We start from the raw sequence: 23,034 nt of genomic DNA on the forward strand, positions 1-23,034 counted from the left end.
AGACTACACAAATGCAAACCATCAAAACAAACCCTGCACATGAATAAGAGGCAGGAAAGAAGCCCATCGTGGCTGATTTCAGTTAATTTAGGAGCATCGCAGCCCACTTCACGCCCCTGCTGGGTAGTGTGAGGCCGGAGAGGATGCAGGCTGTGAAGGCAGGCTGCAAAGAGGCAGTCAATTAGAGGCGGCTGATGCAGGCTCAGAGCAGCTCGCCAGGAGGCTGGAGAAAGTGGGGAAGTGAAGGTGAATTACCAAGTTCAGAAACCCCTCTGTGAAGGCACAGGAACAAACGCTTTTTGATTTATATTCTACGCTTGGCTGTGGGAAACGTATTTTGTATCTGTGAAGGAGAATAATCGTTGCAGAAATCTTATCAGCAAAACTGTAATCTTTTACCCTAAGCACTATTATGATGAAAAGACTGTACATATCACTAGTTTGAAATGCTCTGAAAACATACAGAGAGATAAAGTCATACCTATGCCTTTTATTATCAGCAGTAACCAAGAAGAATGAAGATGAATAACTGAATCATGGTCATAGAAGCTCTCAAAAACAACCCTGTATGCTTGCTATACTGAAGACTGCACTTGGCATGGTGGACTAGGAATGGCTGGGGAAGACCAAGCTTCGGGGGTGTGTGCAGAAAGGCTGGCTGGACAAACAAACAAAATTCCTTTAGCTGAACTTCATGCAATAGTTCTACAACGCTGTCATCAACGCATGAAGCCCTGGTGGATAGGGAGGCCTCTGTAACACCCCCCCCCCCCCGCCTCTCCCAACCGTGAGCACCTGGCGCTCCCTGGCTGAGTGCAGTGTCAGCTGCTCACGTCTAGTCTCACAACGCCTGGCTCATGTTCCTGTAACTTCTCTGCAACACCAGCCCATCCTCCTGGACCCTCCTCTCCCCTGGCTTCCACGATGCACACATTCCTGGCTCCGCTTTCTCCCCTGGAGACATTTCCACTCTCTTTATACACTGCAGTGGTTTTCAGCAGGGCCATGGGCTCACCTGCCACCATGACTGCTGCCAGCCTTCGTGACTCTCTCTGGGCTCCTGACTCTAATTCACTATGACCGTAAACTAAGACCAAAATGACCCTTCAAGACCAGACCAGACAAAAAACTCCACAGAAGGAAAACCAGTAGTGAACATCAATTTTCTGACAATATTTGCTTAAGTGGACAAGTCCAATTACTCTAGGAGAAGTGAGGGTGAGGGGACAGCACAGAGACATTACAGAAAATAAGTTTCCCATTTTTACAGGTTTCTGGAAACAACCAGAGTCCATCCTTTATCAGCTTCTTGGATTCATTCTTCAAGTATTTATATGCAAATCCTCTGTATTCTGGGGATAGAGCTCTGGGTAAAATCACAGACGTATGGAGGGAACAAGCACACCAATTAAAGTGCACCATCAGGTGGTGAACAGCACAACGGAGAAGGAATAAAGCTGGACAACGGCGGCAGGGACAGGGGAGGGCTGCTAAGTTATCCAGGGTGGAAATGGGGACGTCTCTGATTCATCCAGTTAGTTAAGGGGCGGAAGGTGGCGTGGGGGACAGGCAAGCAGAGGGCACCACGCGGAGGAAGGTGTGCAAAGTAAGGCAAAGAGGCCAGCACGGCTCCAGCTGAGTGCAGGAAGGCAGAGACGAAGCGGGGAGTGGCAGGCCCAGGCTGGAAGTCCTGCGGGCATTATTCAAGGGTGATCAAACAGCAGACAAACATATTCATACGGGACAAGTTATTTATTAAGAAGCTTCATTATTATTCTATGAACCGGCAGCAAATCATCACTTTCCTTTGGCCAGTGATCTCAGAACTGCCTGCTGCTGCTAACCCCAGCCTGAAGTCAGCTCGCTAATGCATTGAGGACGTGATCATTCACCCAGACAGTCATGGGCAAGACTCTCAATGCTGTGGGGATGTGTGTTTAAAACACAGGAGGCTCTAACCCACCATGCCATCAAGGAAAGAGTGGCTAGGTTACTCTTATGTTCTTCCACTGACAGAACAGCACTGTACTAAAGTCAGCCTGGCTGGAATAGCTAACTCCATCACTACCATAGAAACCAACCCTACCACTAGCACCACAGCCAGAGGCCTGAAACCAGCTGGCAAAGCACCACAGCTCTCCAGAGAGTTCCATTCCTAAGAGTGGAAGCGAGGGAGGCAGCCTGAGTGAGGGATGGATGCCAAAACACAGCAGGATGAAGGGCATCAGCTTGGCACACTGTATGTGGTGTATGCACCAATTGAGCGGACACCAGTGGCCATCAGACCCCAGTGCGACTTCCTGGCCTCCACATCTTGTGTCCGGCCTTTCCATCTGCCTCCCCTCATAGACCCTAGGCACTGAAAGAAATGTGGGGTCCAGCATGGAGCCACATGAGAGTGCCAGGGCCGCAGAGCTGCAGGCAGAGGTGAAGCAAGCCTGAGGCAGAGCCAGCCTGGGGGGCAGGTTGGTTACCTCCTCACCTCCGGCTGGGCAGCGCCTCGGATCAGCGGCCCCACACTCTTCATTAGCAAAGTAGGAAAATAAATTTTGCCTAATAAAAACAATGTGCTCAGGATGTAAACTCTCCCATGATTTTGAGTCTACCAAGAAAATAATAAGGCCCGTGGAGGAAAAGAAAGGAAAACAAAAGGCTGTTTACTGGGTTTTCTAGAGTTGTTTGTATCCTTTGAAAAAACGCTCAGGTGAATACAAGCTTAATATACAGTAATGGAGTTTCATTTATGAGATTTTCAGGTGCTGTGGCGAAAGGACAGGGGTAGTGCTGGTGCAGAGGTGACCCCAAATTCCACCACTGCCTTTCCTGCCTTCCCGAGAGAAGCAGTGAGGCACTGTCCTCTTTCTAGTCCTCCAGGCACAGACGAGTGGCCGTCACACCCCTGCCCACTCTCAAGTTGGCTGAGTTCACGTTGGATGGTACGTGGGTGGGCAGGACGGTGCTACTTCTAGACAATCCTGAGGGCCACCGTGGGACGTCAAAATACTATTTCTCTGCACAGGGTCAGGCGATCTTGCACAGAAAAGCCCCTCAGTCAGGTCCTGACGTGGAGGGACACGGAGGACAGGACAGGGTGATTTCTGACAAACCACACGAGAATGAAACTCGAACTTCTCAGGCTTTGGGGCCAGGGTTGAAGTTCACTGGCAGAGCACTGGCCTAATTAATATGTGTGAGGCCCTGTATTTTATTTTGATATTACAGCAGTGGCAACGATGAATCTCAGGATTCAGGTCCTTGAAATTTTGGAGCTGCTGGTTAGCTGCAATGACAGCCTCTCTTGAGTGACAAAAAACACCAACCATATAGAAATCTAATCACCAGTTGTACACAATTTTAATGCTCAATATTTGAGTCTTCCCAAGATTTTAAAACCACTTTTTGATTTTTAGTTGAAATTCAAAAATTGTATGGAAAAAAAAAACAAAACCAGGTAAGATGAGAATTGAGGGCCTATAAGGTCTCCCAGAAAGGAGGTAGGGTTCTGGTACCTGGATCCCCAACACTGTAGCTCCCTGGAACTCACACATTGTCATTTCTTCACTTTGGACAGAATAGAGGAGATGCCCCTACGAAGGTCAGGCCTGCAATGGAGGCTTTGGATCCTTTTGCCTTTTTAAAAAAATTTTATTTAAGGAGAAAAAGAAAAAAAAAAAAGGGTACAAGTTATACAGAATTTCAGAAAAAATAAACAGTAGGAAATCAATAGTTAATAGATTACATATTGTTGTCTTAGAAATAGTTGTTCAAGTTATAAAATTAAAGCATATAAAGTGGACATTCAAACAGTGAGACTGCAAAAGTTCTGTTCAATGATCCAACAAAGCTCAGTAATATGGTTATCTATCTTATACACGTAATTATACATGCAGTTATATCCTTTAGAGGACTTTCTTTTCCTTTCTTTTGTACAATGACAATTACACATTTTGGGTTTTATTACTCCCACAATTCTTATGACTTTTTTGGAAGGGAATAGAACCAAATGTGACATAAGAGAACAGAGTCAGTCAAATCAAAAGGATGGACATAATAGATAATGTAAAAACAAAATACAAGGTGATCAACAATGGTTTCCATACTGCCTCTTGCTATCTTAAAAAGAACTGCCTATATCATCAGTTATAATAAAATTGAACAAAACAGTAAAGAGTAAAACCAAAACATTGGAGACATTACAGGACTTTAAAAGAAAATAATAGTCAACCAGAATGGGCGTCATAATGAATCTTACTGTCTTCACAGTTGTTGCCTATACTTTCAAACTCGGTACTATCAAGCAAAGCAGAATAGGGGAAAATCAGTCAAAACAAGATGGTGAGGGCAATACAGGATTTCAAATCAAGTTAATAGGAAATCAAAGTGGGTTACTATAATATACCCTGATACTTTTTATTTTTGCCTTAATTAAAAAGATAAAAATAAAAAAGTAAATAATTAAAAAAAGGAGATTGAGATAAAAGAGGGCATAACAACACAACAGCGCAGGTCAAAGCATAAGCATTTAAGCAAAATAGTGTTTCACCACAAGATATCCTGACATACAAGTAGTTACCATAGTGTCTCTTTCCTTGAAATCTTTGAGTATAACTTCGTATACTGTAGCAACAAACATATCCAGACAATGTAAAACCATTCAAGAGAATGTCAGTATTACAGGGTATTTAGAACCAACTATCAGAAAATGAACAGTGGTTTTTGTATAATCTCCTTGTCTATAAAAGTTTTTGTCTATATTATCACATATAATAAAATCCAATAGGATATAACCTGTTAAGACCAATGGAGACAGAAGAATAAAAGCTTGATGGGACTTCAAAACAAGATGATACTAAATCAGCACTAGCTATTATGATGTCTTGCTTTCTCCAAAATAGCTGTTCCTATCATCCAGTCTTCTCTGCCTCATTTCTGTTGAGCTCTTTTTCTGTCATTAGTTGTCAGTTTGTTCTCTTCATTTTGTTTTCTGCTCCATTCCCTGTGGCCTCTCTGCCACTATTTCTGGAATCTTGGTATTTTTCCTTTTTAGAATGTCTTGCAGTATTCTCTGTAGAGTTGAATTGGTGGTTGCAAATTCCCCTAGTTCCTCTTTATCCTGGAAGCACCTTGTTTTTCCATCGATTTCCAGGGACAGTTGTGCAGGATACATTAATCTTGGCTGGAGGTTATTATCTTTCAAAGCTTGAATTACTTCCCCCCACGCTCTTCATGATTTGATGGTTTGTGCCGAGAAGTCTGCTGTAATTCTGATGGGTGTTCTCTTATAAGTGATTTGTTTCTTGTCTCTGACGGCTTTCAATATTCTGTTCTTATATTGGATTTCTGGAATTTTGATTATTATATGCCTGAGTATAGCTCTGTTTGGGTTGTAGGTGGCTGGGGTCCAGTATGCCTCATACATCTGAGTATTTTTATCTTTTGCTAAATTAGAGAAATTCTCCTGGATTATTTCTGTGAACAGCTTTTGTAGTCCATTTGTTTGTGTCCCTACTTCTTTTATGTTCTTAATTCTTAAGTTATAGATCCTCTTATCATCTTCTAGCCTTTGTATTATTGATGTTTGTTTTCTTGTTATTTTTAAGAAGTTTTTCATTTCATGCTCCCACATTACAAATCTGTTCTCCAGTTCAGATAACCTATCCTTAGTTTCTTTCAAGCTGTTATGCCAACTTTCGATAGAGTTTTTAGTTTCCTGCTAATCTCTTTGAACCTGCTTCACATATTCTATGTTTTCTCTATTTTCTCAATCAAACAATTCTTCCCATTTTTTCTGTTCTTCCATTCCACCATCTGTTTTTTCTTGGACAGTGCTTAGCATTTTTCTAACTATTCTACTTACATCTTGCTTTATTTTGTTAAATACTTCACTTTTTAACTTGTCTACGAGGCTCTTGGCTACGAGGCTTTACGTCTATTGGTGCTGTGTCTGATATTGCATGTTTTCTGTCCTCATTCTCCTTTGCATTTACCTTTCCTGGATCAGTGTTCTTAGGATTGGGGACTGAGGACCCTTTCTTGTTGCTCCCTCTTCCCATACTTTTTGTTCCTTCCATACAAGCGTATATAGGAGGCCTAGTATTTTTCTTTGTTGGTTATAGTTTGTTTGAATCCACCAGCTAGGTGTTCCCGCCCACTGCAGTGCACTAGGGAGACACAGACCTGGGCAGCCTCTGCTGGGCCCGCCCCTCCAGGTCAACCTACCGAAGGTTTCACTGCTAGGGTGCACAGCCAGGTGCTGGGACCTGGCTTGGGTTAGCTCACTGGGTCTTAGTCAGCGGTGTCACCCAGGCCAAGCACTCCGCACCAATCCTGCTTGAGAGGGGAATATGTGACTAAAGTCACTGCAGCGTCCTGTTCTGGCTAGACTGCCCGGTCCCAGAATGTCCTTTGCTGGAGCCTCCTACTCTATGGAAGGGTCCCCATTCCTCTTACTCACCACAGGTTGATCCAGGGCTCCCCGCCAGTCCCGCTCTCAACTCCATTCGCTGATTCCCGCTCTCAGAGCTTTCATGCATCTCTCTCCCAGCTGTGCTGATTTGGATGTAGCAGCGGCAGCAGGAAATTCAAATTGTGGCTTCCAGTGGCGTGGGTTCCAGCTTCTGCGCTGAGATTTTATCTGTTCCTGTTATAGCACTGAGATTGCATTTCCAGTTGGTTTCTCTCAGCTTAGTTCGTTCCTGGGTCGGCAGGGTATATCTTCCCTTGCTTAGGACTCCTCGCACTGCACCATTCCTGGATTCTAAGCTGGGTATCTCAGAGAGCCTCCATAGCTGCTATTATCTATCTGCCATGTTCTCCCGGAAGTCAATGGTTTTCCTTTTACCCCTTGAAGCAAATCTTTGGTTGGTTGGTGCCATGCGACTGCTTGACTCTGAGCTCCACCCCCTGGAAGCGCCTGGCTCCCTTTTGCCTTCTTGAGGTCAGCTGCTGCGGTCAGTCCTGCTGGGGATCCACCCTGCCTATGGATACCATCAACACACAGGTATCAGGCAGCTTCCCCTACCTTAATAAAACATGCCATTGGGCCAGGGATTTAGCTCAGTGGCTTACGCACCTGCCTGGCAAGTGTGAGGTTGTGAGTTCAATCCCCGGTACCAAAAAACAAAACAAAAAACAAAAACATGCCATTGACTTATATACTCTTCAGAGACACGTGGCCTCCACACCCCCATTCTGATTCTCAATTTACACCACCAAAGCTTTGGAAAACCTCCTTTGTTATATGAAATGCACATTTTAAATTTTTGATGGATAAATTTTCTTAGCACAACTATTACTGGCCTACAAGAAAAAATGAAAAATTTGAAAAAAAAGTGTGGAGAAGAAGAAAGTAAGGGAGTGGTAATTGATATAAACTGATCTATTATAACTCAGAGGTGTTCAACTACTATGAACTTTTATCCAAAAATTATATTTTTTAAAGTTATGCTTTTCACATTGTAGTAGTAATATAAAATGGCTGTTTACTAGGAGAATAAAGCAAATATACAGATGCATGAAAACAACAATTGTCTCCCCATCACACCACCTACAAGGAAGCACAGCCGTGAGGGCCATCGGCACCCTCAGTCCCCTCTCTGCCCCGCCGTGCACCTCATTCAGCCCCAGCCCTCACTAAAATGTGCTTAAGATCACTCACAAATCCACCTGTCAAGTCCATGTCCACCCTACCTGTTAAGACCAACCGAGAACACTGCGTGCTGTCTGGCACTCTTTTCTTTAACATTTCCCCACTTCCTCAACCACCTGGTCTGCATTTCCCTTTCCTCTTCAGGCTCTTTTGCTGGTGCTTTCTCCTCCAACTGGCCTCTAGACATGCGGCTCCCCAGAGCTCAGTCCAGGCCTTCTCTACTCTCTAAATACCCCTCACCCCATGACTGCGCCATGGTGAATGGATTTCAATAATGCTTATATGAAAAATTTACACTTGCTAAGCTCTCTCCTGTAAGCATAAGTTAACTCAAGTTAACGCTCCACACATGACATCACCACTTGGTTGACAACTTAATGTGTGCCAAAAGCATAACATCTCACAACATTTTTTCTTCCAAAGCCATTCCTACCCAATCTACTGACAACTCATTGATAAATGAGTACTCGTTGTTCAGGTTTGCAATCTCATCCCTGATGTGATCTTTTCCTTTAATGCAGGATGTTCTGCCTCCCAGGTGCAGTGCATTCCAAACCCAGTTCCCCCACGTCCTATCTCTGCTCTAGTCCAGGCCACCCCACTTCTTACCTGGCCTGCTGCTACAGCTAACCATCTGCTCTCACTGCTTCCACATCAGCCCCATTAACTTGATTTTCACAAAATGGAAGAGGATTTTCTCAAACCAGAACCACGTCACTTTCCAGTACACATCTCTGCCGTGATTTCCACCACATGCAAGCCACAGACTCTTGCCTTCTCCAACAACAATCATCTCCTCCCCTAATCTTCTTCTGGGTTCCTTCTGAGGCTAAGTACTTTGTTCTTAGGGTCTTTGCTGCCATTCTGGACTTCTCCCCCACTTTGGCTTTTAGTTTGTGTCATGGTTTATGTCAGTGGCCCCCCCACAAGTCTCATGCAATCATGGATGTGGCCAAATATAGCATTTGTGATTGGTTCAGTGTCCAGTGTTCGGATTGGTGGTGTGAGTGCTACACCTGTCCAGGAGTGGAGCCAGTGCTCAGTGTAAGGGTGCAAAGAAGATACACCTCTCTCTCTTCTGGGTTAATGCTTGCTGTTTCCTGCAGCCCAGCACACCACCCTGCTGCTTAAAGCCAACTGAGTATGGAATGAAACCTCCAAACTGTAAAAAATAAACCTCTTCTTCCTTCATTTTGGGTGTCAAGTGCTTTGTCTCAACAACGAGAGAAAAGTAACTAAGACAGGTTGTATTTGACAGGGGGCTTTCTATGACCACTGCAGTTTGTGTTCGTTTCATTTGCAGCCCTGCTTCCAGTCTGCAGTGTGGATCTTTGTTTGCTGTCCATTTTATTCATGGCTGCATTTATTTCAGTGTTCAGCACAATGCTTGGCACATGGTAAATGTGTAACAAAAATACACTGAAGGCATGAATAAAAGTGATTCTTCTCTACCTTCCCCAACAGCATCCCACCCACACCCACCAATGCTGAATGAATTTGTGATGGAAGGTGGGAAAGCGCCCCAGTGGGGTGTGCACACGGACTGCAGAGAGATGTACAGACAGACAGGTGTACAGAGGCAGCTCCAGCAATGCCCCAGGGCATTTCTTGTTTTGCTTTGGTGCCGGGGATCGAACTCACGACCTCGACCTCACATTTGCCAAGCAGGCACGTACGCTGCTGAGCTAAATCCCTCCAGAGCATTTCTTCCCTCTTGGAGACTTCTGAGGAATGCAGTCAAAGCACTTCCACTCAGTAAAGCTGTAGATTCTCAAGCATCACTCACTCACAGTTCAGGTTATTTATACTTTCTCCCAATCTCTTCCAAAGACTAATATTAGCCAAATATACATTATACTTTGTAGCTGAACCATATACTGTGTATCTTATGCAAAAACTAAAAAACTTTAGGGTCCAGGCAGCATGTACATGGTATTTCACTTGCACCCTAAATGACTTTCTGCTTGAAGCCCAATATCAGAATCACTCCTACCTGAACCAGGATCAAAGAGTGAGTCTGTTTAAAAACATGTTTGCATGCATATTCGTACTTACATCTGGTCATATAAACGTACATAGCTAAGGCAGGGAGGACACAAAGCGTCATCTATTACTTAATTTAGCAGAATTGGTCATATGACCTGAAACTTTTCACAACTAATATAAGCCGCGCTTATCAATTCAGCCTAAATAGATGATTTAGTCTTCTGGAACATTAAGGTAAATGACAAAATTTTCTCATGGGTCTTAATAAAGCCATATATATATTATATATAAGTATATATTTATATAAATCAATTGCTATGTGAAGACCAAATACTAACTGCTTTGGGGCTCTCAAAGTTTCAGTGTGGTGGCCTGGTCGGAGAAGCCTGCCCAGCTTCTCAGGGCAACTCGCCCGGGTTCACCTCTGAGGTAATGAGACAAGGCACGCATGGTACATGGCGCAGGGCCACACCGCGTTGGCAGATGACAGCAGGAGACATCCTCTGTCTGTCCTCTGCTTTAGACTGAGTTCCTCAAGACAAACACAAGGAGAAGCTTCCAGAGAGAAGCTTAGATTTGGTTAAGTATTAAACCGTGTGCAGAATTTTGGAAGGCGGAGTAAAGCAAGTGGGCAGAGCCATGATGAGGTATGGAGGAGGTCTAGGCACAGGTGAGACCGAGCACAGTGGCTGCGGGGCTTGGCTGGGCTGGAGCCCAGAGCTTTGCAGGAGGCAGTACTTGGGCGCGGAGGACAAAGACAATGACCAGGACTTCACAGTATGCTGCCAGCTTCTTAACCAGGACGGCATTCCTGGTGCACACCTGCATTTAGTCAGCACTGAGTGTGAACAGAGGAGTGATCAAGGTCAGGGTCACTCACTGCCCATCAGAAGGTTATACTTTTGGAGATGGAAAAATTTTCTCCCCTCTTCACAGCCCAATGACAGTTACACCAGTAATGGGTTTTCCTCCGGGGAGACAATGGAACTAGATCTATTTTTACCCATCCACAATCCATCCACCCCAGGCAGGGGAGAGGAGAGGAGAGGAGGGGAAGAGGAGGAAGAGACAATGCAGGTGGCCACCCTCAGTTCCCATTGTCTCTTCCCTGCTTTTGCCCTCAAGGGCAGAGCAGAGCAGGAAGCTAAGAACAGCTGTGTAGCTGGCCATCTGAACTGTGTCCCTAGGGCTTAGCAATGGTACTGACGAAAAGCAGGAAGAGGTGACCCAACGCTCTCATGCAGAGCCTTTCAAAGCACAGAAAACCTGGACAATGAGCAGATTCCTGTTTTCCAATGTCTTCCTATTCCTAGTAACAGTGTCTCTAACTTTCCTGGTTCAGAAACAGAAACACTTGTATATGAACAGACTCTAGAATGGACGGACCCTCCTGAAGGAACAGTAGAGACAAAGGTCACCTGCTTGGGATATTAGAGTTACTATTCACATTCGCTGCATGAGAAGCAGAGGTCCGGGGCTAGTTTAGAAAATAAATCTGTAAATATTCTGAATTTGAGTACCAGCGGAGAAAATGTACAAGAGCAGAAGCAGGAATACTTAAATTTCATTTTCCAATGTATTTTAAATAGGATTTCAAGCTGCCACATGGTAGCCAATATTTAAGACTTTAAATATACAACCTTATAGATAATAATATAGAGTCTGTCTGTGATAAACAGATGGGCAAGGCACTCAAATCTCCATTAATTAGTAACAGAGATTGGAAACGAACACCAGAATACAATATGCAGTATTTATCATTGAAAATTATTTAAAAGGCATTAAATGAGGTAAATATAAAACAAAAATGTGAGTTTGTGGGTCTTTCTCCCCTTGTACACAACAGGGAGTATTTCTCTTATTTAATGAGTTCCCTAAGGTTCTTCGAAGTAGTCACTAGATATTTAGAGTAGAAACATCTTTTTTGAAGTAAGAGAGCTTAGGGAATTAGACGCCTTTAGTCTATTTTAGAGGTGAGAAAAATGAAAACAAAAACAAATTCTAAGCTACTGAGAAAGTACATAAACCATATTGATGACAAAATGTACTTCTGAGTTTTAGCCTTGGCTTTGTCAGTTATTAAGAGTGTAACTTTTGTTAAATTACTTACTTTGACAGAATTTGTTTCCTTCTCTGTAAAATGAGAGGACTCAATTGGACAAATTCCAATGGACAAGCCATTAAAGATGTATGTATCATTCTATTCTTGTTACTGTAACAAAACACCTGAGGAGGGTTAATTGTATAAAGAGGGTTTTTTGTTTGTTTGTTTGTTTTTTTACCTCGCAGCCCTTGTTTCAGCCTCTGATGATGGCCTACAGCAGACAGTAACACAAAAGCAGGAACTTGTGTTGAGAGAGGAAATCATACCGCAAATCAAGAAGCCAGAGACACTTTCAGGCCTGATGCACGGGTCAGCTGATGCGTGGGTCCATTTCTTATCCCTATAAGCTCTCAGGAACTCTTAGGAGACATATCCTAATCAGCTGTTCAATCCCTTTGGAAGGCCGTGCCCTCAGTGATCAAGGATCTCCTACAATGCCTCTTCCTCTTCCAGCAGGATTCTGGGGCCCAAGCTCCTGAGAGATAAACCACTGGGACACACTCAAACTACACCCAAACCAAAGGAGCATTTAATTTGGCCTTACCACAAAATCCCATTAATGCAAAAATATACTCAGCAAGAACTCAGGCACCCGATCACTTCTGTGCAAAAGTGACTAGCACCACACCTCCACTGCAAACCCCAAGCTCCTCGAGGTCAGATACTGCAGAAGGGCAGTTTGGGAGCTGGTTATCCTGGGAAAGAAGCAGACTCTAGCACAGCATCAAACATGTGACAGCCATTTGGACAGCAGCGTACCATGCTTTCTATCCAGTGAAGCCCTTGAGTTAATCTTAAATCCCAAATACGCCTATATACTCTTGGGTCATACTTCATGTTTGAGAAGCAAGTTAAATTATTTTTTCATGGGAGAAGCACCTCCTTAAAAGGTGCTTCTGTGATTTTTGCTGTGTACAATTACAATATCTGATAGTTAGATTTTTTTGGTCTTTATTTTTCCAAACCTGATAGCGAGATTTAGGCACCTGGCCACCAGGTGGCGGTAGGTTCCTTAGCCTTTGGGCCCCCCCAAAAGGCTAGATAAGCACCTCTTTTGCCTTGTGTGGAGGATTACTAGTTGTCCTCCAATTTGCTTGAAAATAAGGACCCAATGTTTAGCAGGGCACATTTTTCTATGTAGTAAAGCTACATCTCAGATCGTAGTCCTAGCAGGTTTCCACGAGGAACACGTAAGCAGACGGAATGCAGCCCCTTCTTGCACACAGCCTTGACAGACAGCGGGCACTTCTGCCCACCGCCACCCTTCTGCTGGCAGAAAGTGGAGGTGACAGGGCTAAAAGCTCAGTGGCCACCGGGGAATGGAAGCCTTGTGTGGTGCGGCAGGCAGAGAGAGCTGGGACTCCACAGAGTGGCCCTGGGCAGCTGCCTTGTGCTTGTCTTCTTCTTGAGCTATTCTGACCTCATTCTTATTGCTCTGGTTGAGCCAACTCTGAAAAATATGGCTGGAGATTCAGATCCATTTTTAGAAACAAATAATTATTAAAGCAGAAAAAGACAAATTCTGCTGATTCAATTCCAGTAAGAAGGAAGTGATTTTCTATTTCGTTTTTAAAAGATAATGAAATCATATCATTCTTTTCTAAGATGGTTTTCTAGCAAGCAAGCAGTTGGAGATAATCATTTAGCTTTGACTATGCTGAAATTTATCCACCTCAGAATCAGCACAGCTTAGCAAGAACACAATTCAAACCCGAGTAAGTGGCATTACACACAACAGCAAACTCAGCAATATCTATAGATGTTTGAAACACTAACAATTTTGTACATACTAAAAATCTATAATGAGTACAGTCGTCACCTATGATACTGTTTATAGCCCAATGTGGGTCAGTTATGGTCTCCTATGACAACAATGTTAACAAACAAGACATTGAGATGGTCTTCTAGAACAGAATGAAGTCTTCATATTAAATTAATAGCTGTTTGACTCAATATCTCAGCAAAGTCATCCTGCAAAGCAAAGTTCTCTCGGGGCTGGGCTACCACGGCATGTCCCATACCTCCCCAGGAGATCCTACTGCGGCGGCTCCTTTTCCTGGCATCTTCTCGAGCCGTAAGTCATCAGACATGGATTCAACGGCTTGCTGAGTCCCCATCTCAATGCTGACGAGCTCAGGATCACTTCCTCAGAGCAGAGGTCACAGAAGCCCAGGGGAAGCTGAGCACAGCACTGAGGCAGCTTAGGGAAGTTGTCCACCTGCCATGGGCAGTTGCCCAGGTCACTCATTACGGAGATTTCCACAGCTACTTCTCAAGGGTTGCTCAATTCTCTAGGCTGCTCCGTGGTTTTTACGTATTACAGATATGAGTTATGTATTTTCAGGTTGCTGCAAAGTGATGATGTTTTTAGACGCAGAAGAGAAGTTATATGCAGTAGTGAGGAAACTCCAGCAACTACAGATTTGGGCCGCACTTCTCCATCATACAGAAGAGGAAAATAAAGGAAAATAAAGACTCTTACCACCTTTTAGTGTCCAGTTATTCCAAAGTTGCTGATATTCCAAAAGGAGGAGAAAGGGACACACACACGTATGTTCTGAATATCAATACTATACCCTCCATCTAGAATGCCTTTATGACACAGAAAACTCTAAAACAGGGCAAGGATCTGTTTATGTGAGAATATGTCACTGTGAAACAATTTAAAAGTAACAAAAAACATGTAGGCAATAAATGGTCACAAACAAAGGCTTCCATTTCAGGCAGCTTCTTACTTATAGAAACACTGTGGCCATTCAAAATGTTCTTTTTGAAAATGTTACCCAATTTCCTTTTCCCTAAAATACTTTGAAGGTTTCTGACCAATCCTTAACACTGATACAGAAAACCATTAGCATTAGTTCAGTAGTCAGCTCATTAAGGATATGAATGATTCAGGACTCTACACCGCATGTACCATGAGCTCGGAGCAGAAATTAATGAGTATTAAAACACTAATTAATGTTCCAAGAACAAGTTCTCTGAATAGCAAAGCTTGTCTGCTAGCAACCACAAGTTAATTATCACCCAAGCTAGAAAAAATTAAATGAAAGGGGAAAATTCCAAATATAAATTAAAGGAAAGATAAAAAAGGTCCTATTGCCTTGACTCCAAGGCATGTTAGTACACCTAAAGAATCATCTACTTTTAACATTTCTGTTCAGCTACACAAAAAGCCACTTGAAGGATGGTCTTGACATTTCATGTGCACTTAGAGTACAGCATCCTCAACAAAGCCAAATTCCCAAGTGTACGAGAAGATAACAAAGTCTATGTTAAACAGGTACAGTCCTTAATATTTTCCTCCTATGGTTTAAGTTTGCTTCTCCTCATGAAATATAGATACCTGGATTCTAATTGTGTCTCTTATAAAATGTGGACAGCATTGTGACCGCAGTATACCCACAGCACACTAGGTTAACTGTTTTTGTTCAGGCCTATGAATTTTCTTTCATTCTGGAGAAAAGTCAATCTCTCAATTCATTAAACAAGACACCAAGAAGCCAGAATGTGCATTTCTACTGCACTGCTTTCCTTTGTTCTGCCACACTCAACCACAGTGCACCGTTCTGTCCCCAAACGGCACAGGTCAAAGGCAACATCATCAGAACGCCAAGGGCACGCTTCTTACCTTCGTGCACTGACTATGAATCACGTTACTGCACTGCAATAAAGCAAAAGCAATCCTTGGACAAAGGGCAGTGGTAAAGATGTCCAGGAATATTGAGAGGAACTGGAAATTGCAAAAAATACTCATCTCTCAAAGGTAAATTCACCTGTCACCAAACATATTTTATAAATGAAATTTCTAATGTTCATTACTAACTTCTTTTTGAAAAACTCAAGTAGAAAGATTCTAACCAACATGATGTGGTTGAGTTTTTCACAGTATGACGAAGGGAAAAGATTAATCAATGACAGATCTGATAAAAGCTATCTAAAATTTTTATATGTATTTCAGACTGGAAAAACCCTGACAGTGTTTCCAGGTACTGATTTTCAGAAGTGTATTTCCACCACTGATCAGTTTTCCACCCACAGCTGTAGTTAGAGAAGGATAACGAACGTACAGACGATAGCTTTGTTCTGTGTCCCCTAAGGGAATGCAGATCTCACAAAGAACAGCCCTCTGTGGCTTACTGAGCCTTGTTTCTTGGTCTCTTCTCTTTCCCTCTCCTTGGCTTAATCTAGTTTACCAGCGATGCTCCAGGTAGACAGTGTGATTAAAGATGTGCACGGTCACTGTCATTATTAGTGCTGGCCGACCATGCAGGCTAATCTGTGCCATGGTATTTGCCTCAAAATGATAATACGCTTCGTAAGAGGGAAGCACAAATGACAAAGAGCCCAGGAGCTGGCCTTTATAAATCACAGAGGAAATAAAGATTAACCCCAGAGTCAAGAAGAATCGAAAGTGACAACAACTTAAAATTATGGAAAACAAAAACAGGGCACCTTTTTCCAAAATTCTGTGATTTTTACTAGACACCAGGAGGCTACTGTTCATTTACACACAAAGCTCTCCCTCAGACCTGCTCTCTCCAGCGGAGGGTCAGTGCTGGACAGCAGGGAGCCTGACCACACCAAGTGAGCATACCCGCCCTGCGGCATTCTGCGTCAGAGTGCTGCTGCGCATGCTCCAAGCCAAATGCTGCAAAATATTTCGGATTTCGAAGACACACAACACAGTGCACTTAAAATACATCTTTACATAATGAAAAATCTGACTTTACAATTCTTTCATTCCTTTTCTAAAGTGGGGTCTGGTGTATGTTTCCCAGGTGAGAGCTGAACTCCTGGAATCAAGTGATCCTCCCTACCCCAGATCCCTGAGGAGCAGGGACTGCTGGCACACACCACCAAGCCTGGTGGAAGGCAGTCTGTTTCAGTAACAGTACAGAAAGTAGAGGGCAGAAGCAAGATCTTCACTGGACACCATAGTCATGCCCGCTGACCGGCATGGCCCCAGCTCTACAATACGGATGCAGGAACACACTGAGGTCTGCAAGCCAGTGAGTCTGTCTTTAAATGGCATTTAACATGAGTCATTTTCCCTCTATCGCAACAGTGCAAACAAAAATGGCAAGCATCTGGGTAGTTCCATGTCAGGAAAATTTCCTCCCGCAAATGGAGAGCTAGGCACAGAGGATTTCTGTGAGTTTTCCGATGACACTGGCAGCTGGCAGCACCCACACACATCTCAGTTTAACCTGAAGATTTTGGGTTGCTGTGTACACACACAGCAATCGACTCCTGGTCCACAGAAGTACTTGCTGTGCTGTAAAGTTTAATCTTCCGGTTTATCAATGAAAAGAACACATTTAGGTTGCAACTAGTGTGTCATCTCTAAAGAACACTGACACTACCAGAAGAGAGAAAAAGAGCTGCCTGTCAAGAGATGGGGCCCCGGTCGTCCTCACTGAGAAGTGAGGTACCTTCCTGCAAGAAGCTGCCTCCCCAGCACCTGCCACTATTACACATATCTCTCCTCTGCCAGACTCCTTACGTACTTAAGCACAAACTGTGGGAAGGCAGAAAAGAGAGACCAGCAATGTGTTTTTCATATAGAACTGAGGAGAATCTGCATCAGACAGGTGAGACGATCGTGGCTTATCCTGAGCAGCTCTACCTGAGGCTATGCAGCTAGGACTGTGTCTCAGGAGCTGCGTGCTGCCTGGGACACCCTGGCAGTGCTCGCAGGAAAGGCTCGTCTACCCTCACCAGGGATGCAAGGTCTAAGTACGGCCTGAAAAGACCAAATGTGACAGCCAACAGGAACAAATTTTCTGTACGTGGAGAAAAGGCAAAATAGTAAAGAATGACATTCTAAAAGTAGTCTAAGTGACTTAATGAGCCTCATTGATGGTACGGCGTGGGGCTGTAGGTCACAACAGGATGTTCTCCAGGCTCACCTTGAAAATAAAACTCACAAGAAGCCAAATGGATACAGAAAACGATGTTTGTTATATTTATTTCTACTGAACAAAAACAGATGATAGCCAATGTGCCCAACCTTTAATATACATCACAATAATCCCAAAGGAACTAGATATCTTTCTTTATTTTATAGTTGAAAAAACTGTGGCACAGAGGTTATGCGACTTGTCCAATGTCACCCAATAAGTGTAGAACAGACTTCAAGCCTGTCTGACAAGGCTTTTAGACAAAATTCTATTGCTTCTAATTTTTTTTTTTTTTCTTTTTCTTAAAAGGGACACCACTACTAAATGTTTTAGGCCTCGTGAGTCCGCACTTGTCTGGCACTGAGGCACCTACTATGGAAAACATAGAAACTCAGGGGCACAGCTGCTCACCAAGAAACAGGAGCCTGGTGGCCAACTCTTGAAACAGAACAGGGTTTGGCAAACCTTGTAGTCTAGCAACCCATCCAGGCCTCTGCCTGTGTTTTTAAACAAAGCTTTATATGCACCTAGTCCATCAGTTGGACTACTAGGCGAATTCACTGAACTGTAACAATGCTCTAGTTCTGTGAAGACATACTTGTGAGCATCTAAGATCTGTCTCATTCTTTCTTCACAATGTTCTGGTTCCTAATCTGTGGTCTGCGTTCCAGTCCCCAGATGGGCAGGCCCCGTGGGTGACTTCTCACTGCACAGAAACACAGCCATGCTTCACCATCAACTGACCAGATATTCAGTTTCTGGGAGACTCAGGACACTTGGGGAGTAGAAGAGGCAAAAAGGGAGATTCCCAATCCCAAAAGATTGTGATCCGACACTCAGCTTGCAGCTTGCTTAGCTCATTCATTCATTCATTTATATGTTACTGAGTGTCTACCTGTACCAGGCAAAACTACCTACAAAATTCAAACTAAAACTATGCACTCACAGCACTTGAGTAAATGCTACAAATACTGCAAAGGTCTTCAAGACCTCAGCTAGAAAACTACTACTTCAAGTAAGCCAAAGGACACAGACAAACTGTGCTGCTTTGACAGCTACAGCAATTAAGAGCCCTGAGACGAAGAACTCTGGCTTCCTGTCAAGAACAGCAGCCATGAGCAGATCCTCCTTAAGCCATGTGAGAGCAGGTACCGTGCTGGTCCCACCACCAGTTCCTGAGTGCTTGGCTCAATGCTCAGAAACGGCAGGGACTCCAAAAGTACTTGTCTGCATTACTGTGTTTCAACACTTCTGACAAAGTAGAGAGAACACTCACCCTGAAAGTCAGGTTTGCTAATTCTCAAAGTCCCAAGACCGAATTCATCGTACCTGGGTCGTCTGGTAATCTGAAGCATCTATTCCCTTCACAGTCACCTCTCGGAAAACCCTGGGCTCCAGCTCCTCTTTGGTAAGATCACAGTGATAAATGATCCCTAAAAGGAAAGGAAAGCTTAGGTTAGCTTCAGAGACACACTGCAGGGCAATGAGGACCACAAGGTACAAACAGACGCCAGGATGGCGGAGAGGAACTCTAGGCCCAGCTGATTACCAGCTCAGCAGAATGATCGGAACAGCTGTTGCTAGCTGTGCCCCGTGACAGTTCACCTTCACGAGCTGCATCGCAGGGGGCCTGCTTTTTATACCAGCCTGAGGTTACACTGTAGGAAACTCTAACGCGTTCTGTGAACGTGAGAAAAGGTAAAACATCTAACTGTGGAAACTTCCCCCACTAACTACGGAAACTTCGCCACGCCAGGCCACTTAGGAGTGCAAGTGACAAGAGACCACTCACACAGGCAGAGTCCTTTTCCTGAGAGGGAAAAGCCAAAAACTCCAATGATCTGCCCAAGACCAACAGGCTATCAGGAGTCTCCCAGTGTGTCCTCCAGGTCTCCTGCTACCTGACACGTACTCATCCAGACACACGTGGGACCAGAAAGCAATCAGGCACCCAAAGGAATCAGTGCTCATTCCAGATACTGCTCTTCCAAGTTCTGATTGAATCAGTAACTGTGCACAACACAAAATGATTAATATATGCCAAGAATTACAGCACATTTAACCACTAATTAAAATTCCACATCCTGAATTTAACACTCCTTTCTAACATTTAAGAACTAAATCAAAGCAACACGTTAAGAAGAGCCATTACTGTCTGAAAACAATGGCACTGTTGTGGTTTATGAAACAGAATTAGTCAGTGGCTGCTGTGAAAACAGTAGCTCCTTCCATAATATTTCCAACGTATGCTGTGAAGGATATAAAAAAAATTGACTTGATGATTCTAGTAGTTGCTGGTAAACCAGGAAAAAAGAATGCTATCCCCGTGGCGCACATTTAAATTGACGGATTGTACACTAAAATGGGATCCCTCTTCTTAGCTCCTCTGTGAATGTACTTCACTGGCAGTAGAGAAACAATACTCCCTCATCCTCCCACTAGCAAGGAGTAACACCTTTAGATGTGTTAAGAGGATGCCAGGTGATCTTCATGAGTGCTGTTTCAATTCTTATGTTTATAAGAAAATTAATTCAAGATTACTATAATAGACATACGATTAACAGTGGCAATAAGATATATAACATGACTGGAGTATTAGGTTTCTTAGGTATGCTTGGATATGTAGTAGATTCTTTTTTTTTAATTTTTTTTTTATTTTAAAGGGGGTAAAATTAAACACAACAAAACAGAGCTAAATAGGTCATAAGAAAACAATGTAAGAGATATAAATTTCAAAGCTAGATGATCTGAGATCTTCATTATCTATGATCATATTGTCTCCTGTTTTCTTCCACATAGTTGTCTATGTCTTTGCATACAGATAATTCATACAAAACAACATAGTATAAAACTGATCTGAACAGAATGAGGAAGTCATTGTAGGTCTTCAAAACCAGACAACAGGGAAGTCACTAAGGGCTGTTGTAGAGTCACTTGTTCTCTTCAAAATAGCTGTCCATACGTTCATGTATATTGAAGTTCAACAAAACATAACAGGCAATTGCTTGGTTTCCTGGTGCTCCAGGTCCCAGCATGGCTCGGATCCCAGTAAACGCTGGTGGCTCCTGCCCTGGGCTGCTGCAGCCTGCCATGCTCACAGCTGCTCACAGGGTGGGGAGTTGCTTCAAGCTGTTTCTTTCTAATGAATTGACCATTTCACTGCCCAAGTTTTGAAATGGCCAACAGACCATAGAAAGACATCTCTTTAGGCTCCTGCTTGAAACCAACAGTATCAGGAAGCTGCTGGCCTTGATTCAGGGCCAGTGTATTAGATTCTTAAGTATACTTGGATATGTATTAGAATACTTCTTTATAATTTAACCGGAAACTGCACCTGGTGGGCACAGGTCCTGAGTTGATATACATACTGAGAACTGCATTTGCCTGTATGAATGTAATCTTGAGAGCAAAAGGCTATCTTAGACATATTTCAATTTTCAAGGGTGTTTGTTCACTGTCTGGTACCCACCATAAACACACACACACATACACACACACACACACAGTCCATACAACTGGCAAGTGCAAGGTCCTGAGTTCAATCCCTAGTACCAAAGGGAGTAATATAAAAGGTCCATACAAAAACACAGTGAAGACCATGCTATTTGAACACTTGACTCACTCTGGCTTCATTGCAAACTATAGTAGACCAAACAGCAAAAGACTTTGGAGCCACAATTCTCCGCACAGTGACTTCAGTCAAGCCACCAGTGTACTAGACTGCAAATTCCCTAGAGAAAGACAAAGACTAGGAGATACACTCTACATGCCTGTTTATCTAGAAAGACTAAGACACTAATTCTAAAAGAACAAAATAAACAATACTAGAGGATGCCAGGCACCTGATCTCTACTCTCTCCAATGGCACAGAATTGTTTCTTAAGGAGCCTGGTTAAAGTTGGAGGTACTAGCGTTAGCATATTTTATCAATACTGTCTGTGTTTTGATCCATCTGGGTTAGTTTGGCTGAGCCCACTGCACATTAACACTACAATGTGACTCATTTGACCTAATCATTTAGCTCATGTGGGGAAAGAACAAGAAAATGGCGTTACAAGAAAACATTTCAGGATCATGACCAAGTTAGGCAATCTCCAGGGAATAAACCGCAAGGGTTAAGGGTGAAAGAGGGACTGGATGATGGGAACTCCTTTAGCCCAGAAAATGTGTCTGCAGGAGCGATTTCCTGATGAAAACACTGTTCTAACAAGGCCACTGTAGCAGTGGGAAGGCTGCAAGGTCCCAGTGTAACCTGAAATAAATGTAGGAGGGAGAGGGTGTGAAGATGAAGGGCTCTCCTGAAGGAGCTACAAAGAAGAGCCAGAGGGATCTGAGAAGCTACCTATGGAAACAGAAGGCAAAGCAACATTTTAACCCACGTAGACAGTGCCTTGTCTGATTACAGGTTGGGTTTTAATGTCATTAAAAGGAAAAACCAACAAAATAAAACAAAGCAAAGCAAAGCAAAACACCAAAAAACTGAAAACCAGAATCTCGTGAAAGGTTTCTTAGATTTTTCATCCCTGCCTCTCAGGGCCATGCCCATAGTTCTGCTAGCCTGCATTATGGCCAGATGCAAGTCTGTTGGAGCTAACCTTAGACAACCCTGAAGTTCCACAAGTACAGAATTAATCAGTTCAACCACTAAGTGCTTTTAGCCACAGAGAATCAGTGCATCCTGCTTCAAATTGTTGTTTTCTCCCAAGTGAGACTTAAGGTGCAAAGGTCATAAATGGCTCGGGCTCCACGTGCCCCTTTACCACCTACCTGCATAAGAACAAGATGCACTGCATGTCCACAGCAGGATGCTGGAACTGTCCTTACTCGTGACCCTGAGACTTCACTTATAATTTCATGTCTCTGCTATGGACTGCGGTAGTGAACAAGCTAATCTTCAGAGACCAGCCCAGACCAGCTTCTGAGCAGATGTTTCTGTGTATGGATGCATACAGATATACACTGACAATTCTTGGCTTTCCTGAGATCTAGTTTAATTATCTGACAGCTGTTTTTACATGTGGCCTTAGAAGGCCTGGATTCGGATGACCCATCCTGTTTTTAGACATTAAATTGTATTAAAGGGAGAAAACAGAAAGATGCAGCAAAATGAGTAAGACGAGACAAAGCACCGCGGTAACAAATTAAAGCCTGTTCAGAAGCTTCCTGGTGGTACAGAACGAGGAGCACACTTCTCTTCTCCAACTTCACAGCCACAGTCACGGATAATATTTCACTGCCTGGCACAGAACCCATCGCGTCACACGAGCACAATGAGCCCTTTCTTCCCCAGGTAATGATGAGCTTGTTCCTGAAATAAATGGTCACATGAGGTCACCGAAGGAGATTTCCAGGCCTCTGGGAACTCTGGCATTTATCAAGAGCAGATGAGTCAC

The 23,034-nt window shown here is 43.5% G+C and overlaps 1 protein-coding gene and 1 non-coding gene across 2 annotated transcripts in view; both read right to left on the minus strand.

Moving 5' to 3' along the window:
- Prep (prolyl endopeptidase) overlaps nt 1-23,034 on the minus strand; it is a 113,674-nt gene that overhangs the window by 22,275 nt on the left and 68,365 nt on the right. Inside the window, exon 10 of the mRNA XM_003466028.5 lies at nt 18,971-19,074. Within this exon, the coding sequence (XP_003466076.1) occupies nt 18,971-19,074 (104 nt within the window). The remainder of the gene's footprint in view (nt 1-18,970; nt 19,075-23,034) is intronic.
- LOC111755700 (small nucleolar RNA SNORA2/SNORA34 family) lies at nt 20,769-20,905 on the minus strand. Its single transcript, XR_002790248.1, has one exon. It is a non-coding gene; the product is annotated as a small nucleolar RNA SNORA2/SNORA34 family (small nucleolar RNA).

This window comes from Cavia porcellus, unplaced genomic scaffold (assembly GCF_034190915.1).
Source record: "Cavia porcellus strain 051 isolate PalLab524CR breed Dunkin Hartley unplaced genomic scaffold, mCavPor4.1 scaffold_7, whole genome shotgun sequence".
NCBI lineage: Eukaryota > Metazoa > Chordata > Mammalia > Rodentia > Caviidae > Cavia > Cavia porcellus.